This window comes from Dermacentor andersoni, chromosome 9 (assembly GCF_023375885.2).
Source record: "Dermacentor andersoni chromosome 9, qqDerAnde1_hic_scaffold, whole genome shotgun sequence".
NCBI classification, from domain to species: Eukaryota; Metazoa; Arthropoda; class Arachnida; order Ixodida; family Ixodidae; genus Dermacentor; species Dermacentor andersoni.
Window position 1 is genome coordinate 95,992,316 of NC_092822.1, and position 24,920 is coordinate 96,017,235.

At 47.3% G+C, this 24,920-nt stretch overlaps 1 protein-coding gene across 1 annotated transcript in view; it reads right to left on the minus strand.

Moving 5' to 3' along the window:
- Window positions 1–764: 764 nt before the first annotated feature.
- The window catches only part of LOC126528408 (acyl-coenzyme A thioesterase 13-like), a 28,749-nt gene continuing 4,593 nt past the window's right edge, over window positions 765–24,920 (minus strand). The window contains exon 3 of the mRNA XM_050176299.3: window positions 765–1,036. Within this exon, the coding sequence (XP_050032256.2) occupies window positions 817–1,036 (220 nt within the window). The 3' untranslated portion in view covers window positions 765–816. The remainder of the gene's footprint in view (window positions 1,037–24,920) is intronic.

The window sequence follows — 24,920 nt, forward strand, 5'->3', positions numbered from 1 at the left end:
AGAGAAGTGTGGGAGAGGCCTTTGCCCTGCAGAGGGCGTAACCAGGCTGCTGCTGCTGCTGCTGCTGATGGTGATGATATAGATGGCGCTGCGTATCCAGAAAGGAGAGAGTGTTGAGGTATCTGTACAGGAAAAACATTGATTCACACTGGAGGAAAAGAACTAGGAAGCTTACCAGCAAGTATGCGGCCTGTAGGGTGAAAAGTAAACATGTCCGCAATAGGGATTAGTAAGAGGCGATTGGAAGATTGGTGGAAGAAAAGTAGGGAAACGACTGAAAACGGAGACGTACAAAAGCAAAGTTCGCCGTAGGTGGTCAGAAAATTTGGTTGTGGGAGTTCATAGTTTTTTTTATTTCTCTTTTAACCTAGGTAGGACATTAGGCAGTATATTAGCAAGAGCTTGGTGACGCAACCCACCGCGCCGTTCCGAAGGGGACGCTCATAACATCCATCCATTCAAGCGGGATAGAGGCGCCCGGGTGTAATACATGCCTTAGACATTACGTGTTTCAGCTATTCGCGTACTTAGCGATGCATCATAAATGAGTTCTGCCCAATTTGTTCCTTTTTATTTTCTTCAGACGGGTCGAATGCGCACTTGGGCCCGGTCGTGTACCTGCTCCATTCTTATTCCATTTATTAAACTGGCCCGAACTGCTAAGCGCACGGCGATTCCACATTCATGCCAACTTTGACGCATAATTTGTCGCAAGATGGACGCGCGTTTTCTTTTTTTCTGACAGACAAAACAGATGAACACCATTTTTCCCCTCCAAAATAGCGCAACAGTTTATTGAAAGACAAACACACTGTATCAGGCCTTAGAAGTGGTGGCCGACGCTGCACCCATATCCAGCTTGTTTCCCAGGTAATCCATGCCGTTCAGCAGCTGCTTGGTGTGCAGGCCTTTGACCAGCAGCTTGCCCGTTTCCTTGTTGCGGATGTCCACGGTGAGGAAGGCTGTGCTGCCGCCCAGTTTTGTGGTTGTTGCCTCCACCGTCACCGTGTCCCCGAGCACCGCCTTATCCACGTAGCTGCACACGCATAAAGACGAAGTGGTTAAAAAAAATTAGAGAAAGAAATTGAACATTAACAAGACAGACCCCGGGGCGACGCTTGGCCAGCGTCACGACGCGTTAAACCGTCGTTTGCCGGCACTTTATTAAAGTTATCCCTATCCTATCCAGACGGTCTTGTGGTCGTCGCTGCTCTCTCATCATAGATTACTAACATTATTATCACCAACTCTTCCACATTAAATCCCTAAAGTTAATAAAACAGAGTTTAGTAAATTAGGCTCCTTTACTACGATATTAATGCGAACAGGATTCTTAGCTTCTTTTCTTTCCGACTATCTGGCCATGCAACCACAAACTTGGATCACTGGTTATGTGGCACTGAGTATGTGCGACTCTCCAGTGAACCCCTCTGACGACAACTTGTGTCAATGTATGTCTGCCACTGTATTTGTTGCTCTTCGTAATACTAATCATAACATTAAAAAAACATCACCATATAGACCTCCGACAGCGCTAACCCAGAGACATAACGCTCGTGCCGGGCGACTTCAATGCCCGACACTAGGAATGGCGCTACAAGAAGGTAAACGCTAGGGGCCTTCGAGTTTGGGAAGCGACCGATGCAGCTCGCTTAACACTCGCCAACGATATGAACTACCCGACGCGCATGAGCCTTCGACCAGCGGGTACGAGTGAGTGAGTGAAACAACTTTATTTGGTCCACAATAGACGCGAGCAAACTCAACGTCACCTGGCTAGGCCCACTCGGGGACCATCAGGTGAAATCTGACGGCCCTCTCGCGAGCCCTCTGGACTGCCAGGATTTGAGAGGTCTGGTCCTGGGCTCTAATCAGCTTCATCATTTCCTCTTGGGTGAAAAGGGGAGCGGCAGAGACGCATCCCCACAGGACATGTTCGAAGTCCGCATAATCACCACACAGAGGGCAGTCCGGGCTTGGGAACCGTTCGGGGTGCATTGTGTGCAGCGCCGCAGGGCTCGGGTAAGTGCTTGTTTGCAAAAGTCCGAGAGTGACTGCCTGGGCCCTGCACAGCGAGGAGCGCGGCAAAGGCAGAAGTCTTCTTGACAGATAATTATGTTTGAAAATCTCGTTGTACGAGCAGAGAGGCCCGGGTCGCCCAGGAGAGGTCGCGTTACCTAGCGCACAGTCAGTCAAACCTCGTGCAGCTAAGTGCGCCTCCTCGTTGGGGTTGATCGAGGTACCCTCAATGGTTCCAAGGTGCGCAGGGAACCAGGCCAAAAAGTGTGATGTTTCATGTCTTTAGCACTTTGGATAATACGTAGGGCCTGGGGAGCTACCATTCCCATCTGAAAGGCCCTGACAGCGGTCTTGGAATCTGAATAAATCGTTTCATGTACACTGTCCATCAATGCAAGAGCAATAGCAACCTGCTCTGCAACGCTGGAACTAGAAGTGCGGATGGTAGCGCAGCTAAGGACTTTAGAATCACATTCAATGACCACTGAGGAGAAGGCTTCTTTAACGTACGAAGCAGCGTCTACGAAGCATGTTAGGTCCTTGTTCAAGCGAGCACTGGCGAGCAGAGCTTTACCCCTGGCTCGTCTTCGTCCTTCGTTGTAGGTGGGATGCATATTGCGTGGCATCAGGTGTATCTTAAACTTGGATCTTACGTCGTTGGGCAGCTTCACAGCGTCGGGACTGATCACCGTGGGGTTACGTCTCAGCTTGCCAAGTATGGCTCGGCCCGCTGGGGTACCGGAAAGTCTGGCAAACTGGGAAAACTCTTGGGCTTCATCGATTTCTTCGAACGTGTTGTGAATTCCCAAATTGAGGAGCTCTTTTGTGTGTGTTCGGACTGGAAGGCCGAGGGCAAGCTTGAAAACTCTTCTGATTAGGTCATTGATCTTGTTGCGCTCCGACACGAGCCAGTTGTGCATAGCCCCTGAATAATCGAAGTGGCATAGCACGAAGGCGTGGATAATCCGGATCAGATTGTCCTCCCTGATTCCGCGGTACCTATTGCGATTCTTCGGATCAGGCCGAGGGCGCTTTCAGTCTTAGAACAAATGCGTTTGAGGGCGGCTCCATTGGCCTCGTTCGACTCGAAGCGGGTACGAGGAAAAAAACGCGAGGATGAGCCGAGAAGGATGGTGGCTTGAGGCACGGTGTCTCCCGGGCGCCCAGTGTCAGAGGTCACGTGATCAAGCGCGCTACGGAAAGAAAGCGAGCGTCTCCTCCTCTAGCACGGTCGTGGCTGTCCGCATGGCTGCACACGCCTACCTTGGAGGTAGTCTGCGGCGGGCGTGAAAGCCAAGAGCGAGCCGAGGTGGCTGCACGGTGGCTTCATGCGCGTTGCAGGTCGCATAATCTCAAGCTTCGGAGACGCGATGAAGCGAGAGACGACACCAAGCTTCCCCCTGCTTCTTCACGCCAGCGTTGTGGCAGCGTCTGTTCGCCGTCATCCAGTGAGATATGTTCATGTTCGCCTGCACACGCGTGACACTATGCTTCTTAAGTTAATTAGTCGGCAGATGTTTACTTCAATCTATACGGCCGTTAAAACTACTGATCTTACTAGACGTAACTGTCTAATACTTTACTGTCGCTATTAGTGCTTCAATCAATCGTCTTCGGGCGAACCTATGACCTTGTTTTCCTGCCACTTTAACATGTTTACAATATATTTAGCAGAGGTCTGAAGGAGGTTGCAGACCATTAATAAGGATTACGTAGGTGCTCGGATCTTCGCCGGCTGGTACAGGGTGGTCCTTCATGAAAGGGAACACGCGACCTCGTCACCCGTGCTCTGCGGAGGCTGCTTAGAGCGCCAGCAAGTGGCACGAAGGAGAACCACGTCCGCTTGTGGTGGCATCTATTGGCGGCCAGAATAACCAGGCACGGCCGATAGGCCAAGTGCCTGCTAAAAATTAGCTGGAACCACTCCCCCCTCCTCACAGGACTGTGGAGCAAGCAGCGGGGTCTACAACGCAACGTCTCGTGGGAGCAAACCACGTATAGTACGCAAGTGCACGGGAAAAGTGGAAGCGCCAACTTACGCTGAGTAGTTATACGTACGCCTGGTGTACCTATATTTATACGTAAGCATTCTAGGGCTACTTCCCTGGAACTCTGTCCGTCCGTCCAACCGTTTTTCTGTCTGTAACGCGTGACACCATGCACTACAAGTATACGTGAGATCCTATGGAGGTGTATATGAGAATGCCTTATTACTATCTATGACTAAAGAGATTTATGACTATGACTATATATAGTAAGTGCTGAGAGGTATAAGTGTAAGTTGGTTAATAAAGACAAATAATCTTAGTTACGATAAGATTACTTAAGCGTAACGGATATATATTGATGGTAATTAAAAATACTGAAACTAATTAAAATCAATGTAGGTTATTAGACAAATCAAGACTTCCTAAGGTTAAATCACCGCAGCCTAATAAATAATAATTAAGAGTACCCAGAGATTAGTTAGACCGATTCAAGCAATCCTAATAGTTATTTACAGATAGAAATGTCTCCTTTATAACTATAACTAAAGCTAATTAGTAATTAGTCATATGCCGTCATTATAAAAATAATTAATTATGAATAAATAATTAACCAATTAATTACGTTTATTTACCTAAAATAAAGTTTCACCTGAGTTCACTTCTCTCCTAAACCACTCCTAATCAGGTGAGGTTTATTCACGCTATGGGGGCAGTGGGGAGCCAGAGCTCCATACTGCAAGAAGTATGCAGAAACTCACTGGAGTTGTCAGTGTGTGCATAAGCCTACCCCAAATTTAAGTTGGCCCACCCCCAAATATTAAGTTGACCCACCTCCGATTTCTCCAAATTTTAAGTTCGCCCATCTCCATATTTTAAGTTGACGCACCCCAAAATTTATGTTGTGCCACCCCAAATTTCTGCTGGCCCACCCCTACTGTAGGCTCCCCGTGCATTTCTGTGGACCTTATGTATCTCTGTGGTTGTTCCCTCTAATCATCTTTTTTAATTCTTCCTCATCGCTTATAAAGCTACCAATTATCTACATTCACACTATTATAATGATGAAATGTCGCAACTTCGCACATTACGCACCTTTGTGCAAACAGAAGGCGTTACACTTTTCGGGTGGCGGACAGATCTTGCTGCGGTATTCCCCGAAGAATGCTAACACATTAAAATATGCTGGGACTGCCTATTAACTAGCGGGCATATGTTGGTCCTTCTACGTTTCCAGTGTATCACCGTACCGAGCACGGTTTGCTCGCAGGCTCTATTCTCGACAGCTGTTCCGCCTGTTGCGCATCCACCCGGCCTGGGAGGCAGTCCGGCAGCCTATCAGCCGTGTCTGTTTATCATGCCGCCAATAGATGGCGCTACAAGCGGACATGATTTCAGTTCAGAGTGTTTTTTTTTTCCTTTTTTCATTGTTTAACCTAGGTAGGATATTAGGCAGTATAGTAGCAAGAGCTTGGTGGCGCAACCCACCGCCCCGTTCCAAAGGGGACGCTCATAATATCCATCCATCCATCCATCCATCCATCCATTCCCCTTGCTGCCTGCTGCTGGCGCTCTAAGCAGCCTCCTAAGAACACAGGCCACGCGCTCGCGTGTTCCCTTTCATAAAGGACCACACTGTACAACAGGTATAATATATGATTGCAATACATTCATCTTGGCCACGTACCGTGGCCAAGATGAGTGAAACAGTGGCGTAGCCAGAAATTTCGTTCGGGGGGGGCTAACGTTGCAGCTCGGCCTCCTCCTAAGAGGAAACATTAGGTCGGATGCTCTTATCTAAATACATGTAGAAGGAGAATTGGTTTTTCTCGGCAACCACTGCACCAAATTTGATGAGGTTTGTTGCATTTAAAAGAAAAACTTAAATTCTAGTGACTGTTTCGAATTTTCGATTTAGGTAGTCAATATTTTATTGAAAAGTGGCAAAATCGAAAATTTTCAGGAAACGAAACAATGCAGTTTACAACTCTGTATATCAGCAATGAAAATTGATATCACAATTCTGTGATTTCCAGATAACAGGACATCTACAGCGGACAAAGTTGATATGTTACACATGAGTCTAAAAAAATGAAGTGTTATGGAAACACGGCTTTTGCAGAACCCTTGTACATAACATAACCAATTCCCGTAAGATACAAATAGACATATCGAATTTGTCCGCTTTGAATGGTGCAATGGATGCTGTTTACAGAAGCGGGATATCTGTTCTTGATGCAGAGCTATTAATTTGTAAACTTCGTGCTTATATTTTTTTCGAAGTTTCGAATTTTTCAAAATATTTTAAATAAACAAAGTTCAGGCCCTAAATCGAAATTCCGCTTCCAACAGACACTAGAATTTAACTTACTCTCTGAAATGCGACAAATTTCATTAAAAGCGATTCAGGAGTTATCTCAGAAAAGCGTTTCTACGTTTACCATGTATCTGAATAGGCCACGTCGGAGTTCGGCCTGAGCTAAAGCTTCCTCTTAAACAATTTGCCTATGGATCAAATACATGAATAATAACTGCATTATCATTGCCAAAGATGCTGCAAACGAATTCTTGAACGCTACGCACTGTCAATACAAGTAAAATATGTATTCTTTTCATAAAATATTATACTCGTATGTGCCAAAAATTGTGCCCAACATAAGTGGTGTCAATGCTTCCATGTTTTTCGTCTATTTAATAAGTAAAGAAAATATCACACGAACTTTAGAACTACATCAGTTCGAAACCACCAAAGCATTCCATGCCGCTGATATGAAAAATGTAAAGGCCATGAAATGAACAAGTTGAGGACAAATATGTTAATGAAACTTTGTCATTCAAGATCCTTGTTTACATTCTTGTACATATGCAACGGCCAGTGAAAAATCTCAATGACGCTGTCATTTGTTCCAATGTATTACGCAGGAGCAGCTGTCACCGGTCGTGTATCGTGAGTAATTGCACCGAAATTATAGTCGCAACAGAGAGCACGTATAAAAAGCAGGAGTTTTGCAGAATATACGAGGGTGAGTCAAATGAAAGTGAGCCAGTGCAAATATATGAAAAATGGGGTACTTTGTTTAAAAGTAGCCTTCATTTGCATTCAGGCATTTGTCCCATTGACAAACGAGTCGCGTAATTCCCGTCTCATAGAGTTGCTTGGGTTGCTGCTTCAAAACGTCTGCAACTGACATTCACGTCATCGTCCGAGACAAATCTGGTTCCCTTGAGCTGTTTTTTCGGTTGCCCAAAAATGGGGAAGTCGCAAGGCAACAGGTCTGAGCTGTCTGGCGGATGTTGCAGCGTTCCCCGCTTGAACTTTGCCAGTTTTGTATTAACCACATCAGCGACGTAGGGACGGGCATTGTCGTGGAACAAGATGACCCCATTCGTCAATTTGTCACGTAGTTTGTTCTTGATTGCGACACGTAGCCGATCCGGCGTTTAGCAATATCGGAAACAATTGATAGTCTCTCAAGATTTAGCAAATTCTATCAGTAATGGCCCCTGACAATCGAAAAATAAAAGTCAACAATACCTGTCCGGCGGAAATGACGGCCTTTGCTTTCTTTTGGGGTGGTGAATTCAAATGTTTCCATTATAAGATTTGCTGTCGTGATTCAGGCTCGTAGTAGTGGCATGATGGTTCGTCTCCGATCACAATTGCAGACAAGAAATCGTCACCCTTATTGTCATACCGGATCAGATGAGTGAAGGCAGCGCCGAACATCTCCGTATTCTGGCGGTGGTCCAAAATCTTGGGCATCCATTGCGCATACAAGAGCTGATAGCCGAAATGTTCATGAATTACGGCGTGAACGGTGACGGTGAACCGAACCGTGAGCGATGTTCACACGCTCTGGCAGTTCATCGATGCTTATCCTCCGTTCTTGTGTCATCAGCTCATCAACCTTTGCAATTTTGTTAGGTGTGATTGCACGATGGCTTTGGCCCGGTCTGGGATCGTCTTTGTAACTTCCACGTCCTTCTTTGAACGGTTTGTTCTAACGCTTCACAGTGGCCAATGAAATGCAATGTTCGACGTACACGGCAGCCATACGGTGACTTAATTTCTTTTTGGGAAACACCTTCAGCTGTCAAAAACCTCACGGCACTACGCTGCTCCACTTCTAGAGCGTCCATTACGTCACGCAACCATGTTCATCCCAGTGTATGAGAGCGTTAAAGAACATTTATCCTCAAACCTGCGTGTCACTTTTGTAAATCACAGATGCCTGTGTGCTACGCGCAGGCCTTGCAGATAATGAACAGAACCATAATTGCGCGGGGTGGGTAGGCTCACTTTCATTTGATTGCCCTCGTACATTAGAAATGTGAAGATACAATGGAATATACAAATGCGAAGACACAGCTTGATAACGGGCAAAAAAGTGCCACCGGAAACATAGTTCACTGCACGTATACACAAAACATACGTATAAGTCTCCAATAAATCTATGTATCTAAGAAAGAGTCACGCTATATAATGGGTCAAACAAGGCAAATAAACATGTTACGCAATCGCAGATTCACAGAATCCTAGATCCCGCCCCCATTCCATCCACTCCCCCCGATGTATTGTGCGCGACCGAAGGCGGCGCGCTTGCTCCTCACTTTTCTCCCTTGCGCACGCAAGACTGAGCCACCATCGTCGGCTCACCCATTCCCCCTCACCCCCCACATGCTTTCACTCGCACATACAGCATGCGGTGCACGGTCACGATGTTATCGCCCTTAGAATTTATGCGGAACATGAGGGCAACGGCGACGGCAGGAATGCGCCTAGAGTCTCCATATAATTGCTATTGCAATAATATAATAAGAGTATCCGCAGCTGAAGCGTCCCATGGCCCATTACTTTCCGCAAAATAAGTAACAAAATAGAACTTTCACCACGCGACAATTCGCTGCGCCTTAACGTTCTTTTTTTTTCCTTTCGTGGGCCGGGGGCACCATAATAAAGAAAAACGCAAAGGAAAGTATGTTGGTCACAATCGAATGCCTACTTTGGGCAACTAATGTGGCTATTAAAGGAATATCGAAGAAAACACAAGACGCTTGGTCCACCAAGAACCATGCGCATACTGCTCGGTATCCTACACCGGCGAGGCAAGACATTCTGGAGAGGTTGCGCTCAAGCGAACGCGGTGCAATCCGTCGTCCCCACAGTGATGGCGGCGATCGACCATTGTTTCTTTTCCTCGTCTGCTAGCCAGAAAGCGTCTAAAACTGCCAGACGAAAATGCACTCGGCCAGAGAAAACCGAATGTGCACCGAAGTGCGCCGCGCGGTGGTCGGGGCAACATGAGAAAAATGCATGCGCTCTGGCTGGCTCTCGCAGCCCGCGGGCAGGGGAGCGAGAACAAAAAAATTGAAGGGGATCAATGTGTCCTCGCGATTAAAAGTCAAAGTAGAAAAAATAAATAAGAACGTAGTTACCTTGGCTGGCTTTAGTGTCTTCACGGGATGCTTTGGCGCAGGTGAAAAATATGTTGATATTTTTTTATGTGACATGACGGCAGGAATGAACCACCACAACGCTTCGTCCCATCGGGCCTCGCTGCGGGCTTTGTACAACTTGTCGGATAGTGTGTTGATTTGGCTTGTCTCGTTGTATGGCCCGATGTGTTACTTTGGAAAAGTTAATGCACCTTTGGCGTCAAATATTTATGGGAACATTAAACTTACAAAGTTCAGCAATTGAAAATCTAAAGCACATGTTTTGAAATATCAATGCACCTTTCACATCAAAAGTTTATGAGAACTTTATACCCATAAAGTTTCGGAATTGACATCCACGCGCTCCGTAGATTCCATGATAGAGTGTAGATTCCGCGGCCTCCACGAGATGCCGCGCCAGCTCGTTCGCCATCAAAAGGTCCTTCAAATTTTGTGCTCGGATGGGGCTCCTAGCGTTATGAGACTCCCGGTGCATGGGCGTTGCCGCGAAATCCAGCCCGAGTTGGCAATTTTTGCGGTGAAATGGCTTTTTGAGCGTGAAAAAGACGTTCTAGACAAAATCCAGAATGATTTCCGGCGCCGGGGCTTGCTTTGGTCGGCGGTGAATGGACAGCACGAAAAAAATTCGGGGGGGGGGCTGAAGCCTCATCAGCCCTCCCCCTGGCTACGCCCCTGGAGTGAAAGAAACCTTTCCTGGAGTGTGTGTATATTGTCACGTGGTAGGGACGTTAAAGAACACAGTAGCAATACTTTGAAAGACAAAACTAGCTTTTATTGGGCGAACCTGTGCCCACAAAGACAGGCTACACTTAAAGCAAACGATAGCGGCGAACACAGTCGGCGATCGTCGAAAATCTGATCAGCGGGTCAAGCGCGTCGGCTTTTATAATACATCAGTCATCGAATGTTCCAGAGGAATCGCTGGGACCCGCGTGCCTTCCACAAAGTTCTACATTATTCGCGTCGCGCACACATGCAATCAGATTACACAAGGTTCGGTCACAGACAGCGGATGGAAGCATCGATAATATTCCAGAAACTTCCGATGCATGCTGGCGCGTCCTGCGCTGTGCGATAACATTTGTTAGGCGGTGAAACGTGTCGCCCGATAAAGACAGACAAGTACACGTGTCAATATATATATGCGTATGTGTGTATGTGTGTGTGCGTGTCTGTCTTGTGGCAGGATTTCCATGAAATGTAGCGGGAGCGCGTCGTTCTGATGTCATTGTGCACCTGTGCAGTCGATAGTCGTGTATATAAACAGCTCCAAACCAAAGTGAATATATAAATGAAAAATTTTATTCTCTCTCTCTCTCTAAGAAAGCGTCCATTTAAAAACAATGAGCCAGACGAGAAAAGCTTTTTCTCCAAACCAACCAACTCGCCTGCTTCGCCACGCGATCCACGCTTCGTTCAGTTGCCGAGAGGCGGCGAAACCAAACCAATATCAGCCCCACGAGCTGCAGCTACAGCTGCTCTAGTGGCGAGGGGCGCCGGCAAAAAAAAAAAAAAAAAAACGCGTATTTTAATGACACTCGGGGCTGCCGTTCTGCCATGGGTCTGACTGCGCCTGTGCCGCAGGGTCCGCTCTGTATACCTGCGCATTGTGCTGAAAGCCACATGCAATCTCCTGTGCCATGGGGCGAAGGATGGGCATGCGAGGGCGAGCCGAGAAGCGCGGTGCCTTCATGCGCGTTGTCTTCCCGCCCGCCCAGCAGTGTTCAAGGAAATGCGCGCATTGTGCGTGCATGTGAAATATCGGTGTTCTATTTTCTTGTCTCTTAAACAAACAAAATCGTGGGGCCGCAACATTCATATGGGGACGGACTACCAGCGAAGTTGATTAGACTGCACACATGAGCTGCATACGTAATCAAATCACACATATTTTTTTTAATAGTGCACCGCACTCTGTCAACACAAACGCCGCCGCAGTCACCGCACCTCCCATGCATCTGCCGCAACCGCTGCTGAAGCCCACGCCAGCACTTCCGACGCGCGTGGCGACCACAGAAGCCCAAGTCACGTGCACAGGCGCCGTCGCCACTCTTTCCTCTCTCACTGTTCGTCAAACAGGATTTAAAACAAATAATGCGCATGAACGCCGAGTTGCTATTGGTGTCAACCTGAGAATTCGTTCCAAATCGAGTCGCCTTGCGAACTTCCCAACTAGAATTTGCAAATTGCAATACGTACTATGAGGTAATTAGTTAAAAGTTTAATCAGTGAATTCTTGTTAATTAGTCAATTATGCGTTTGAATTTTTTGTGCCAGTAATGCCCGGCTCTTCGAGTAGACCAGCTTGTGGACTAGAATTGTGCTTTCTGCCACAGGTAATCACAAAAAAAAGTTTTTTGAAAGTGTTCGCTGAAACACTCTGTATAGTGTTTCTCTTACAACGCCGAATTTATGCGGTTTTATTTGGACACCCGAAGGTATTAAACTTATTTTGGGAAGTTCAGATATATCAGGCCTCAAAATCAGCTACATTTCTGTACGGCACTCCGAGATGCTTTACTACAGTGCTTGTGTACGAATTGCACGAGCCCGTGAGAGGCTATGCTGAAGGCTCTTAGGAAATGCTCAGCTAAGTAGTACATATAACTTAACTGAAAAAAGTACTAGTTAATTCCTTTATTTATACACTCATTCACTCATTCAAGTTGGCATCTCGTTGCCAGGTGATTGCCATTTGAACTCCGTGACCGGTGCCCTTAATGTCCCGTTGTTTGTGTTCCCCTACATTTTACCTCGCTGGCGCTAGCCACGAAGGACGCTTATGACTAGCACCCTACGGGATGTCTAAAAATTGGAAAGCCCATAATTCAGCCCACAACAAAATGAAACATCGCGACAGACAGGAATAAAAAAAGTTACGCGAAGCCCAGCTGGATGCGTCGTTGCCGCAGGCGCACTGACCTACAAATCCGTCACATATCCGCTTGAGGTTACAAAAGGACGCATCTGATGGGCTAGCTGCTGGTACGATCACACTCTGCGCAATATAGCCCAACCTGAACTCACGCGTGCTAAACAGGAAAGAACGGTGACACAATCAACAACTGGACGTTTAAATCGATCGCATGTGATAGGCCATCAGTTGTTATCAGCGCAATGTCAGTCTTTCCTGTCGTTTCCCGTGTTCTTTATAGTTGAAAGTGCGAGCGAAGATTACAGACATTTGTCATCGGTACATCAGGGACATTTTCGTCATCCTGAGCCGGGGCGTGCGCGACGCTGCTTGAATGTGTTGCCGTCGCGTAGTGCAGAACAATCGTTCTCCGGTGAAGTTCATGTGATGACAGTTCATAAGGAGTCGTCGAAGAACCACTGCGTATAGCCTGCCTTTCGGTGCAGCAACTACCAGCATGCGGAAACTTCTCTCGGCTGCATGCGACACGCATCACCAGTCGCGGTGTGTGCATACGTGTTGTAAACCATTTTGGCTGTATCGGTTTTCACTCCACGAAGAATATCGCTGTTTGTGACTTGCCAGCGTGAAGAGGAAAATCTTTTATCTCATCGCTTGGCGTAAGAACTGAAACATATATGTGAGAGCGCTCGTGTACGGCCAAGCTGTTGCAACCCCGTGGAGACATCTAAGCCCCAGTCGTTACAAAATATTTGCGTCAGCCACCGCCATCGTTCCCACGCCTTTCAATCCTAGTGAACCTGAAGTCATTATGCTATGTCTGCGTTAGGCTCATCTATGACGCGGCGTAGCATCACAGCGATCACTGCGCTTGCGTGGCAAATTAAGCATGACACATATAAGCTTTGTGCTTCGAAATCGCTCTTTAGTCCCTAGAAGGAGTAATATCCAAAGCGTATCGCATAACAAAGAGTCTGACGGCTATTTGTGATGATACAATGTTCACAAAAACGAGTGAGTACGTCGAATACGGAGAACAGGATGAAATAGCCGAAAAAAGAAAATCGGTATCATCTGTGCTTTCGTCCAAAAAAAAGGAGAAAGACAAAAAATGACTGGCTAACGCCGCAATAAGACCTGGCATAGCCATGCCACATGACTGCACGATGCGATATATAGAACAAACTGATCTATAACACACACACACACACACACACACAAACACACACACACACACACACACACACACACACACACACACACACACACACACACACACATATATATATATATATATATATATATATATATATATATATATTACTCCTTCGGAGGCTCGTGCAGTTCGCAGCGGACCGCTCAACCACTCGAGAAGTGTGATTCATGCTATACGGTATGCTGTTACTACTAACCAAACTCATTTATTCGTGAGCGGCAACCCTGTTCAACAAACGAGGTAATCGCGCATTGCATCTACACATAACGATTTTAAGGCTTGCCAAAGTAAACAGCACATGTTATTCCGCAACATAACGGCACTCACGTTGTTAGGATCGTCACATGTTTTGCGACTACTCATTGCTGCGAAACTATAGCTTAGAACTACAGCGGTAATGCTGCATGCAGTACGGTCGCATTCGGGAAATGCATCTTCAGAAGTACATAGCTGATCTCCGAGGCTGATTGCAGACTCAAACACGCGTGCATACATCGCGTTGGGTGCTCCGTCCGCCTCCAATGCCAGCAGAAACTCCGGCCACGCCGGCTTAAATCACGTAAACCAGTATACGTCTCATGGTATACCGTTCCCCACTTAGAATACGCCACGTCATGCTATAACAGACCACGCAAGTGCGGAAACCACTGCAAACTGCCGCTGAGCACATTATACCTGGCAATCTACACCGAGCGCTCGGCCAAGCCAGCATGCCGACTGATCATATAGATGCAGTGGTGGAACAGCCATTTTACCTTTCGGCGCAGGTCTTGGCGCAGGCAAAAAGCCGACTTGGCGCAGCAGCAAGCACTTTTGGCGCAGGGTACAACGCACGTGTGCTTACCACATATCACGCAAATTTTAAGTGATTCAGTCGATATGTTGCGGACACGGGATTGCGCGAGGCTTACCCTGCAAGCGCGGTCAGGAAAAGACGCGACATTCCTCCACACCGCGACGCTAAGGGCGCTACGGTCGCGTTCGTCGATACGGCGCGGAGAAGGCACCATAGACAGATAGTGAACAAACGCCAGTTTATCAACCCAGGATGCAACACAGTGCGACTGTCACGGCTTGTGGGCAAAGGCGCAAGACCGATCCAGTACGGGTGCCTGCACTGAACACGCCATTGTGCAGTATCCACATGTCATGCCATGCCATGCATAGAGTTTTCGAATAGGGGCCGCAAAAAGCAAAAGCGTCAGCGCCACAGCGCATGCCCGAGACGCAAATATGGCTTTGCGTTTGCGTCTGCGGCGCTAGCTATTTAACCGAAATAGCGCAGCGACCCAACCTCGACGCGAAAGTTTTGCGCCAACGAACATGGCGGCACCCATCGAAGTGCCGGCTCTCGCGGTGTGCCACATTCGACCTCATTCGCTAATACCATTCTTAACTATTCGCCACGTGTGATTCTGATCGCCGCGGCTCTTGAAAGCCTCGCTATCACCGATAAACATCCAAAAAGCTTACCTTTCATCCTAAAATGCGACATTCTCCTTCGGCAAACTCTGCTGTACCAAGCTGAACACCGAAATAAAGCGTCAGCAAGACGGTACAGCAGCACCACATTGTACGGTCGGCGTCAGCTTTGTGTAGAGCGCGTGAACGGCGGCACAATACGTGCGCGAAGCTTGGCCGGGAATCTGGTCTAAAAAGGCTATGGCAGATTTTAAGGACCCTGCTTGGGAGCGAGAAAGGCGCGACTCCTCTCGAGGAGCTCTTTTTGCGAGAAGAGCCTGCCGTGCTGGAGGACCGCGTCATCCACACTTTTTTCCCACATGCTGCCGAGGCGCCTCCAGAACCACTGCCTTCTGCCACGATAGACAACGCGAAAGAGGAGCTAGACACGCCCTTTACGCTGGGTGAACTCGTAGCAGCCCTTGCGCGAGGCAAAACGAAGTCAGCTCCCGGGCACGATGGAGTGACTTGGCAAGAACTTCGAAACCTCAGCAATGAAGCTCAAGAAGAGCTCTTAACAACTGTCAATGAATCCTGGGAAACCGGACTAGTGCCAAATTCACTAAAACTATCTTTCCGACAGGGGAAAATGTCGCTAATGACGAACATGGACGAACAGGACGACTACAGCGAACCCTGCGTTTCTCACTATAGAGTGAGAAACTCTATGGACGGGCCTCTGCTTTCTTCTACGATGATGATGATATCATGCTACTTGTTTTGATTTCAGTTCTGCTAGCTGCGAAGCATCAACGGAAGAAGGGTTTAGCTCTTATACATGCTCTGGTGCAGGCTCGGCGCAATTTTCCGCTAAAATGCCGTTTTAGCGCAGGATGGCGCCAACAAGGTTGGCCACGTGTTGAAAGGCATAGCTGCACGATGCCTTCAACATATTCATGTATAAGCACTGCAGCACGGTTGATTCCATCATAACCGAATGCCGTCGGTTTGAACAAGCAAAAAGCAGGCGCATTACTCACCGCTCTCCCGAACACGGCTGCGGTATCCACATGCGAAGATCCCGTGACACCCCCTTCGTTCTCGACGCCTAATAACCTAACCAGTATTATTCGCCAGGAGCTCGAAGCCATGGCTCCAGTCCCTTGTCAGGCACCTGCTCAAGGCCATTTGGCGGCAGTATCTCTCATTCAAGCCGTCGTTCGTCAAGAGGTTGCGAATACGGGCATCCCACAAGCCACCTGTCACGCACCTCAGCCCATATGCGCTTCCGGTCCTCACACTGAACCGTTCACCACCTCAATTGTTGCCGGTGCCACTTCCGCTTCCCGGTTCGCACCCCGCTACAGAAACTCATCTGAGTGGAGAACACTAGACGATCGACCAATCTGTTTTTCTTGCTCTCGCGTCGGCCACATTTCACGCCACTGCCGCAATCGTCGGTATTACCGACAAAGCTTCCCCGGTGACCGCCGCCAAGATCGTGGCCGCTCTTCTAGCGCATCTCTTCTTGACGACCACATTCCGGCCCGTGAAGTTCACCGTCTATCTTCGTGCTTTGCACCGACGAACGCCGATATTGCCGCTCCAGGACACTGGTCTAGCCGATGGCCGTCACCTCAGAGTTGCCAGTCGCGCTTCCCTCAACGCCGTCGATCGCTCTCCCTCTCTCGCTCTGTCCGCCACCCGGGAAACTAGCCAGTGCAGCTCCGGGAGGTCAGGCTGCATTGACGACGAGGACCGGAAACCCTATATTGACCCCTACTTCAACACGTAATTTGCTCGGTTTCTCGTCGACGACGTGACCGTTACAGTGCTCACTGGTACTGGCGCCCACATATGTGTTACGAATTGAACGCTCCGACGACGCCGCCTACGAAAAGTGCTTACACCTGCCGTCTCTCCTGCTGTGCAAGTAGCTGACGGCACCCGAACACCGGCTCTTGGCATGTGCGTTACTGTTGCCGGCCACCACACTTCAGTTCTCTTCGCTGTTCTCGACGCTTCCCCACATGTCAATCTTGGTACTGACTCTTCTGATCCGATCCTCTCGCGCAACATCGCACTTCCTCACACCATGGTGGCTGTTGCCAACAACAGAACGAAGCTTCCAATCCTCAACATTTCTACTTCGACCCATATTCTTCCTCAACGAACTTCCCTATCCTAACTGTCACCGCTGGAAGGATGTAGTTTCCGCATTCGCTGCTCACACTGAGGCCGTGCGCCAACCTGTCATACCGGCACCAACCAAGGCACTTATGAACAGTATGATATCCCCCGACCTCTTAACTTCCCGAAGTGAAGCACTCCGTGTTGTCCTACTTTCTTACTTTGACGTTTCTGATGTTGAGGACAGTCCACTAGGCCATACACATGTCGTGGCCCACCGCATCGTCATTGGAGATACCAGCGCCCTTCACAAGCACCCTTACCGAGTGACTCACTCTGAGCGCCAAGTCATCCAAAAGGAGGTAGAGAAAATGCTTGACAAAGACGTGATAGAGCCTTCCTCTAGCCCTTGGGCATCCCCTGTGGTGCTTGTGAAAAAGGACAACAGCTGGCGGTTTTATGTCGATTATCGCCATCTCAATCGGGTAGCGAAGAAGGATGTGTATCATGTCCCTCGAAATGATGACGGGCTCGACGGCCTCTATGGTGCCAGATATTTCTCATCGCCAAATCTCCGCTCGGGATACTGGCAAATTGCTGTCGATGACCGCGATCGAGAGAAGATCGTTTTCATATTTCATCACATCCGACGGCCTCTACCAATTTAAGGTCATGCCTTTTGGGTTGTGTAACGCACCTGCAACTTTCGAACGCATGATGGACACTCTTCTTCTACGCGGTCTTAAGTAGTCGACCTGTCTTTGTTATTTTGACAACGTCATCGTTTTCTCTCCCAGCTTTGAAAACCACCTCCCTCGTCTGTCGGCCATTCGCGACATATTTCGCCGGGCTGACCTCCAGCTCAATTCCTCTAAGTGCACCTTTGGGCGCCGCCAGATCAAATTACTCGGACACCTTGTTGATGCTATACTGGTGTCCAAGCAGACCCTGACAAAGTCCGTGCCGTCCGCGAGCGCCCAGTACCGCGATCCACGTAAGAAGTACGCAGCTTTCTTGGGCACTGCTCCTACATTCACCGCTTTGTTCTCAACTTCGCGGACATTGCTCGGCCCCTCATAGACCTCCTCAAAAAGGATGCGACCTTTTCTTGGGGCGCGGACCAAGCGACTTCCTTTACATCGCTGATTTCTGCCCTCACATCACTATCTGTGCTGGCTCATTTTGAGCCGCTGCTAGAACAGAGCTTCGCACCGACGGAAGCGGCCATGGCATAGGTGCTATCCTCGCCCAAACAGAGAACAGAGCTAACCGTGTGATATATCGTATGCTAGTCGCCTCGTGTCACAATCTGAAAAGAATTACACCATTACTGAGCGGGAGTGCCTAGCTCTGGTCTCGGCTGTCGCGAAATTCTGTCCGTACCTACATGGACGGCCTTTTGTGGTCACAACAGACCATCATGCGCTCTGCTGGCTCTCAACACTTACAGACCCCACAGGGAAGCTCGGCCGTTGGGCATTACGATTACAGGAGTACACGTTCTCGGTTGTGTACAAATCCGGCAAGTTATACACTGACGCCGACTGTCTATCCCGTCACCCCGTTGAACCATCCGACTCCACTGAAACAAACCCCGACACCTACATCTTAGCAATCGACGAACTACGTAGACATCCATTGTTGCTCTCTTATTGACCGTCTGCAATCCGGCACCCTCGACTCATCACTCTACATGTTCTTGGCAAATGCTGATGAACGACACTGGCAAAGAAGAGACCGCATTCGCTGCATCGGACCGACTTTATGAACTTAACGTCATGCCTTTTGGCCTTTGTAATGCTGCAGCCACATTTTAGCGCATGATAAACAACATTCTTCGTGGACTAAAATGGAAGACCTGCCTCTGTTATCTGGATGATATTGTCATCTTCTCCTATAAATTCAGCCAACATCTTCAACGATTAGACGAAGTTCTCAAGTGCCTTGCAAATGCTGGTCTCCTGATCAACACAGAAAGAAATGCACATTTGCAAGCAAGAGTATCAAATTACCCTAAAAAAATTACTACTGTTCTTTAGGCTTGGCGTCCTGTTTTCGTTGATTTATCCACAAGTTCGCTGCAATAGCGGCTCCTCTACACAAGCTACTGGTTACCGGTAAAAGATTTACCTAGTTTCCTCGGCTTGGCGTCCTATTTTCGTCGATTTATCCGAAACTTAGCTGCAATAGCGGCTCCTCTACACAAGCTACTGGTTACCGGTAAAGGATTTACGTATATAGTTTCCTCGGCTTGGCGTCCTACTTTTGTCGATTTATTCGCAGCTTCGCTGCAATAGCGGCTCCTCTACAGAAGCCACTGGTTATCGGTAAAGGATTTACGTAGTTTCCTCGGCTTGGCGTCCTATTTTCGTCGATTTATCCGCAACGTCGCTGCAATAGCAGCTCCTCTACACAAGCTATACTCGTTACTGGTAAACGATTTACGTAGTTTCCTCGGCTTGGCGTCCTATTTCCGTAGATTTATCTGCAACGTCGCTCTATCCTAGTACCGCGCCGTCGCCTTCCCCACCACGTTGTTCCGACACTAGTCCTGCCTCACACCGGCTCTCGTTAACGCCTCTGGACCAAGCTACGCTTTCAACACGCTTTAGTTTCGTCTTGCTTCAGCGGGCCAACTCCTAATGGCGAACTCTCATGGATCGCCTTAGCGGGTTCACCGAACCACCCAACAACTGCTTGCGACGCCAGCTTCGCCTTGAAGATGGTGTGCTACACCGCTGCGTTTGCCACCCGACCGGTAACCGGTGAGTCCCAGTCCTACCTCGCTGCCTTTGCCTTCGAGTATTAGAGGCACTTCACAACGACGTATAGGTTAGCCATTTAGGTTTCCACAAGACCTACGACCACATCAAGACCCGCTACTTCTGGCCTGGCCTATCCGCAATGGTGGCCAAATACGTTACATCTTGTGCGTCATGTCAGCACCGTAAACGCTCGACATCCCCTCCAGCCTATTTACTACAACCTCTCCCTTGCCCGGACGCATCTTTTGAATTTGTTGGGATTGATTTATATAGCCCCTTCCCTTTGACATTATCCGGTCACCGTTGGATTGTCACTTCGGTCGACCATTTAACATGATATGCCGAGACTACACCTCTTCAACCCGGCGCCGCTTCTGAAGTCGCCGACTTTTCCTTGCACTCGGCCAACTTGCACCACGGGGCTCCTCGCATTTTCCTGAGTGACCGTGCTAAGGTGTTTATTTCGCAAATTCTCGAGAAAGTTCTTCGGGCCACTTGTACCGCGCACAAACCTCCTACTATATATCGTCAGCAAACCAACCGCTTGGAAGCGGTGGAAGCGCTACTGAGCGCTTCCACCGTACGCTGTCTGACATGATTACCATGTACGTCCGTCCTGACCACACTGACTGCGATAAAATTCTTCCTTTTGTGACATTCGCATATAATACTGCTATTCAACCGACTACCAGCTACAGCACTTTTTTTTCCTTGCGCATGGACGATCTCCTTCCTCCGTATTCGTTAGATGATTCTTTTAGCACTTTCTTCGCTTAACGCGCCCTTTGCAGAATAGTTTGTTGCCCGAGTTGCACACTGCCGTCAAATCACCCGGCGAAGCACGGAAGCTACCCAAGCTGAGAGGAAACGTCACTGCAACAACAAACGCCGCGGCGTCAGTTTTCACGCTGGAGACGAAGTCCTACTTCGGACTCCATTCCGAACTTCAGGCCTGTGTGAGAAGTTCCTTCAACGCCACATTGGCCCATACACCGTTAAGCAACAAACTTCTGCAGTGAACTATCTATAGACGCGTCCCAGAACACTCCGTCACTGACCGCCGTCGCCGGAATACAGAAATTGTTCACGTCTGCCGGATGAAGCCCTTCACACCCCGTTTAGATGTTCTATAAGCTGCGGCCAGGCTTGCCGCTTCTATGACAGGGGGAAATTAGTCTAAGCACTATTAACGCACTTAATCGTTTTCTTACGTACATGGCCATCATCATCCCTGATCTTCTGCTTCTTCGCGCATGAAGTGGCGCGTTTCCCTTTTAGAATAAAAAGCACTTGGCAGCTTCGTCGGTGTCGGTCTTTAAATAAACAAATATATATATATATATATATATATATATATATATATATATATATATATATATATATATATATATATATATATATATATATATATATATACTTGTGTTACTGTTACCCACTTTCCCCCGGCCGTTTCGTGTTTGGTTTGGTTTTTGTGATGGCAATAAAGTGATATTGCCGATGCCACCTCGTGCCTATGCTACCTCGTGATACGACCAACGATACGTCGCCTGTTCACTTATCCATGATACGATGGCGATATATAGTGGGCACAGGCTTGCCTGTGAGTTGGGCGAGATGCGTGTACATACGTGCGATAAACTTACTATGACAGGAAACGGCGCTACTCCCTTTGTCACTGTGTAACGAGTGGCACCCACTCTTGCCGATCTTCCGCGTGGTAGAAGTCCTTTCTTTGGAGGTCAGCGATACAACGCCGACGATTTTTTTTTTTATCATCGGGGAAAGCTGTGTATCTCTACGCGCCGGCAACACAGGCAGTCCTTAAGTAGCAGCAGTCCACGAATTCATGGTCACGCAGATTCACTTCATTTCTTAATACGCCAGTCACTATTTTTTCCAGCCAACTACTGCACACGTATTCACTCAGCTGCGCCACATTTTGCAGTATGAATGGAGCACATTGTGTCAGCGAAAACCCAGTTACATTTCCGACAGCTGATCGCACAGTAGAAGGGCAGAAGCGGTAATGGTTTCGTATTCGCGCGTTTCTCTGAGGCAACGTGTGGCGCACCGCCGGAAGCGCCATCTCGTTTCTCTAAGGCAAACTGTTCCGCGAAAAGGTTCAATGGTTACGGTTACCAACGTTTCGTTTCTGCAATGGGATATGTACCTGAGGCGCAGAACTCGTTTCACGCAAAGCTGTTCACTCTGATCGAGCTGTCAAAGTGTCATGCGACGTTGACTTTACTCTGGAGTTTCTGACACCGGAGTGTATAATTTTAGAATGCTCACAGCACCTGTTACATGCGTGGTACGCAGGCTGCGGGCCTTGGTGATTGACGTCCGACGTAGTTGCGGCTGCTTTCGCACGTCGCACGAGCGCCACAGTCATGCGGATACGAGACGAGGTCGGTAAACGTTAATGCAGCGGTGCTGTTCTGTGTAGCGTCAAATTCCATATTGTCAAATTAACCCTTTGTCAGCGCTGACTAGCTCAGAGGGCAGCTAAGCCTTCACTCATTGGTTCAAAACGCCAACGTGGCGGTATTTGGCACTGTCTAGATAACACCCATGGTCCCGCCAGGTCATGTTTAAGAGGAAGCTTTAGCTCGGGCCCAACTCCGACGCGGCCTATTCAAATACATGTAAAAAGCAAAAACGCTTTTCTGAGATAACCACTGGACCGATCTAAATGAAATTTGTTGCATTTGAGAAAGAAAGTTAAATTATAGTGACTGTTGGAAGCGGAATTTCGATTTAGGGCCTGAATTTGGTGGAAAGAAATTCGGAAATTTGCAAGTACGAGAAATATAGACGCACGAAACTTATAAATTATTGGCTCTGCATTAAGAACAGATATCGCGGTTCTGTAAACGGGATCCATTAGATCATTCAAAGCGGACTAATTCGGTACGTCAATTTATATCTTACGTGAATTATTTACATTGTGTACAAGGGTTTTGCAAAAGCTATATTTCCATATTACTGAATTTATTTTAGATTCATGTGTAACATATAAATTTTGTCCGCTTTAGATGTACTATTAGATGCCATACACAGAATTATGATATCATTTCTCCTTGCTGAGTTAGAGCTGTAAATTTGATAGTTCCGTTTTCTGAAAGCTTTCAATTTTTGAGAATGTTTAATAAAAAATTGTCGATCTAAATCAAAAATTCAAAACCGACAGTCACTATATTTTAAGTTTTTCTTTTACATGCAACAAACCCCGTCAAATTTGGTGCAGTGGTTGCCGATAAAAACGAATTCTCCTTTTACATGTATTTTGATAGGAGCACCCGAGCTAAAGTTTCCTCTTAAGTGTAGTGAGGAATTGTTCTTGTGCATTCTCTGTTACTTCCTTTTTGATAGTAACAAATGAACTAACATTCCAACTATTACGAACAACATTTGTTCATCATAAAGTTGGAAAAATTGATGACGCGCCCCGGGCAGCCAATCGTATAGCTCGCCCTACTAACGTCATTGAGGCAAATGACGTCAAAGGGGTAGGGGCGGCTTAAAATTCAGTCGAGCGATGTGCTGCGATCGGCAGCGATGTACATTTTTAAAATCTTATAATAAATTACACGCTTTATGAGGAGCACTTAGATGAGTCAATGATCAGAAGGACCTACTCTAAAGACTCGGTACGTTTGTACAAAATCGTGAAAATCGTCCAGTCCTACACTACCGTAATGTAAAAAGTCAGACCGCGCGCTAAATACGCAGTATACGTGGTGCTAACGTCAAAAAAGCGAAGCTGACATCTTCCGATGACATGGGGAGCTTTTGCAGCCCTTTGGGACTAGACAGTGATAATTTCGGTAACGCACAGACGGAAAGTTTTCATTTTTCCGGGGGGCAACCAACTTTCCGCACCCCACTCATGTGCATGTGTGTATACCCTGTATATATATTACCTCTAATAACAGTTGCCCTTGAAGGAACTTCGTGTGACCTCGAAGAATGGCTCGCTTTAAAGAAATATCTTATGCTTCGCTATCACTAATACTGCGTCACCTCTCCGGCGAAACTGCTTTTTTTTTTCTGCGAGTCCGAGTATAAGCGCTGCTACGCGTGACTGCTATTAATTCCGATTTCGAGTGAATCCGGCTCGGTCTCATTTCGGTTACTGAGTGAATTACATGTATTTATGACCTCTGCATGCATGTGGCGATGTTTCCATCCCTAATAAATGTAAATTATTAGAAAAGCTTTATTTTTCATGAGTTGTTAGCATAGCCTACTGGAAAGAGAAGCAATACTGAGACATATAATTTACGTGCGCTTCACACGCCATTGATAATATACTCTGCCGAAGGGGTCACTGAAGTCTGCAGGATTTTTTCGGGGTCAAAAGAGAATGCAACACAATTTGAAGCGAAGTGAACATACAGCAAAATATTTATTCTCTAGGCATAGTTTATTCATACCATTAGGAGTAATTGTTAGTTGGCTACCTCCTTCTCTTTAAAAACATAAGAAACTTTGTCATCTGTATATATTTAAATATATTGTGTTTGTGCATGAGGTTCATACTGAAAATTTTAAAAAATGTTGAAGTGAAAAAATATGGATGAGGTAGCTGCCGCTGATGCTTCTAATGCACTTGTCCTCCTGTTGTCAGCATTTGCAGAAATCACAGGCGACAGTACGAACTAAAAGCCGTGCCCATCCACACAAACAATAACACAGTAAGCTTTCAGCCCCAATAAAATTTTAACTGAAAAAGTAAAGGCAACTCAAAAGAAACTTCAAATGATGTGGATAACAGAACTCTAGTAATGATACTTTAAGGGGGGACTTCGGCATCGCTAAAAGTTCAGAGGGGTCGCAGGCCCGGAACCGCCGCCAAAAAGAAGTAAGTAAACTAGTTGGCATAAAAAGAAAAAAAAAAATATGCAGATCCAATGCACATGTCATAATCCATGGGAAGTGAAGCTTCAGTGAAGCAGTTAAATAACTGCTAGACAAATAATGTCGATGCGTACTATTGTGTTTACTTTCGTCATATGCAACATGTAATCTCACATAATATATGTGTTTATCTACCACAATGGTCACAACTT